The 3,261-nt window shown below is 45.5% G+C and overlaps 1 protein-coding gene across 1 annotated transcript; it reads right to left on the bottom strand.

The window, feature by feature from the left end:
• Positions 1 to 318: 318 nt before the first annotated feature.
• LOC124254145 (serine/threonine-protein phosphatase 6 regulatory ankyrin repeat subunit A-like) lies at positions 319 to 3,029 on the bottom strand. The gene is given in 2 exon segments (XM_046688022.1): positions 319 to 1,761; positions 1,764 to 3,029. Coding segments are annotated over 2 exon segments (2,178 nt in total). The 5' UTR covers positions 2,739 to 3,029; the 3' UTR covers positions 319 to 558.
• Between the last annotated feature and the right edge of the window lie 232 nt (positions 3,030 to 3,261).

Below are 3,261 nucleotides of genomic sequence, written 5' to 3'. Positions count from 1 at the left end.
TGTATATTCACATCACATCCACTCTTCAGCAAGACTCCCAAGGATTTCTTGGATACACCCCAAGCTTCTAAAAAAGACATACATTTACGCCAGTATAATCCTTCGCCAATTCTTCTGCAAGTTCTCCTTTCCTCTGTTCCACATTGCTGCCAGTTCCATCTTGAAATAACACATCAGCACCGTCATCGTCTCCAGATCCAAGGTCAGCTGCTGTATAAACTTGACTTCTGCTTAAAGTGTGCGGGACATCGTGGTAAGACGCCTCGACAGCCTGATACCAGGCTCCTACTATCAATGTTATATGGAGCAATGTGTCGCCGTTACTATTCTGTACATTCACATCAGCTCCAGCTTCAATGAACTTTTCGACAGTGTAAGTGGACCCACGGGCTGCTGCTGTCAACATAGGTGTCTCACCTTTGTTGTTGCGCAGATTTATATCTGCTCCGACCTTTAACAATTTATCCACACCTGCTCCAGCAGGCGTGAACAAACAACCTGCGTGAAGCGGCGTATTTCCTTCATCATCCTGTGCATTCACATCAGCACCAATATTTATCACTGCATCAAGTGTCGGTCGAAAAACAGAAGCAGGAATGCTGAATGAAGAAGCGTACGCCCTCTGTTATCTCGTGCGTTAACAGAAAGCCCAGCTTTAACTAACGCATAGAGGCACTCTTCACTGCCACCGTGAGTAACTCCGTAAATAGACGTCTCCCCTTTATTATTGCACAGGTTAACATCCGCTCCATATTTCAGCAAAAGTTCTAGACAGCTTTTCGTCTTGTTTCGTGCAGCTTTGTGAAGTGCTGTGTACCCTTCGTCATCCTGTGCATTCACATCAGCTCCTGCCTCTATCAACATGCTAATGTATTTTGTTTCTCCATAACTCACAGCAAATTGCAGAGGTGTTTCACCTGTGTCATCCTTTGTGTTTACATTTGCTCCGGCTTTCAATAAACTGTTGACACATAACTCTTTATGACCACCCTTTACTGCAAAATGAAGTGGTGTCCAACCAGAAGTATTACCTGCCCTGATGTCAGCTCCAGCCTTTATGAAAATTTCAATATATTCATGCGCCCCTCTGAGAGCTGCGATATGTAAAGGTGTGTTACCTTTTTCGTCCTGTTTGTCCACATCAGCCCCTGCCCTCAACAACATCTCAATGTAAACTTTAGACCTCCAAAATGTTGCTATATGCAGAGGCGTGTCCTTCTCAACATCCTGTATGTTCACATCGGATCCTACATCCAGTAGCAGTGTGACGCAGTCTTCATATCCCAGCCTAACTGCTCTTTGAACCGCTGTACAGCCGTTGGTTTTGCATATGTTTGCATCAGCTCCAGCCTTCAGGAGCCTGGCTACATATTCATGAGCCCCAAGCTCTGCTGCAATATAGAGTGGTGTTTCACCTGTATTGTTCTGGGCATTCACGTCAGCACCGGCCTTCAGTAAGACATCCACACAGTCATGAGATCCAGTATCTATGGCTATATGGAGTGGGGTGTTGCCTGCTTCGTTCCGTACATTGACCTCGGTAGTCTTCATCAAAATGTCAACACATTGACTAGATCCACATCTGACTGATCTGTGGAGAGGTTTCTCGCCTGCCTGGTTAGTTATACTACAATCAGCTCCTGACTTCACAAGGGCATCAACGCATTCTTCAAATCCTGATTCTGCAGCAAGGTGGAGGGGAGTGTTGCCCTCTTTATTCTGCAGATTCACAACAGCCCCGGCCTCAATGAGCACATCTACACACGGCCTTGATCCCTCCATGCTGCTCTGTGTAAGGGCGTTTCAGATATATTGTTTGTTACATTCACACCACTCACAGGTTTTGTCATCACATCTTTCCGTCCAGTGTCTCCACTTGAAGTGTGTGTACAGTTATCCCCAATTTGACAGACTGCACCAGTTCGGTCAATCAGGAACTCTAACAATTCAGGCCTTCCCCCGTCAGCTGCAGAATGGAAAGGCGTGTCACCATTAGACGAAACCATGGCCATGTTTGCTCCTTTCTGAAATAGAAACTTCACAGTTTCTTTATCCCCAGCTTTACAGGCTGAGTGAAGTGGGCTGTCGCCACCCAGAGACAACGTGTTGACTGAAGCGCCCTTTTCAAACAGGATCTGTACTAGAGACAGTTTTCCACTTTGACATGCACTGCACACGACATCCCCAGACACACGAGCTCCCTTGTCTTGCAGCAACGTTATCAACTCCTCTTTGCCACTTCTGCATGCCAGGTACAGCGGAGATTCCCCAAATGTGTCTGTGACATTGACATCTACCTCTCCATCAGTAACAACTGCAGCAGCTGCTGTATGGCCGTATTCACACAAGTAATGCAAGACAGTCTTCCCCCAGCGGTCAGACGTAAATAGGTCAGGTCCATAGGAAAGAATCTGCATAACAAAGTCAGTGTCCTTTGTTTCCGCGGCAATCATTAAGGGTGTTTTTCTGACAGTTCCATATGTAGTGTTTATGTCTATTGCCTTATGTTCAGTCAGATATGTCAAGACATTTCCAGCAGAATGCTTGCAGACACCAAACATAAGTTCACTTGTTTGTTCTCGGCTGAGAGCAACGTTGCCTTCCTCCATGAGATAACGAAGTATGTTTGAGGACTTGCTGCTGGGAAGTAATTCCAGGAAAGAATCCCCTGATATCTGATCAGTGTATGTGATGAGATCATTCAGAGATATTGGATGATCCCTTGTCAGAGTGTCCATGAAAGTTTGAATAAACTCAGCATCTCCACACACTCTGTGAGACAGCACTAACACCAAGTTCCTGTTCAAGATCTCAAAAGCAAATCTCTTGGCCAAATCAGAAACGTACAGTCTGGGAATATGTGCCACTAACCCCGTCTCGCCATCAGTACTGCCTGTTTGGGCAGTTTCAAAGCGCAGTCTTTGGTGGATGAATGCTATACTGCAGTTGGTGATAACAAATCGTGTATGTTTTCTACTGAGAATAAAAGCAACACTATCATAGACGGAAGGGTGGTCGAACGTGTACGTGTCCTCCTCTAGCCCATTTCTAGGTGTCCCCGCCGTGATATTGCTGGAATATTGCTAGAAAAGCAGCGTTCTAAAACGTCTTAGTGTTCAAACTCACTCTACTCAGGTACTGAAATCTTAGTGTTCTAGAGGTACTCACGTCTTAGTGTTCTAGAGGTGCTGACATCACGTCTTGTGTTCTAGAGGTACTCACGTCTTAGTGTTCTAGATGTACTCAAATCTTAGTGTTCTA

This window comes from Haliotis rubra, unplaced genomic scaffold, assembly GCF_003918875.1.
Source record: "Haliotis rubra isolate DU_JTF1 unplaced genomic scaffold, ASM391887v1 Scf565, whole genome shotgun sequence".
NCBI classification, from domain to species: Eukaryota; Metazoa; Mollusca; class Gastropoda; order Lepetellida; family Haliotidae; genus Haliotis; species Haliotis rubra.
The sequence above is the reverse complement of the archived record's forward strand: the minus strand, read 5'-3'. Positions and strand labels throughout refer to the sequence as shown.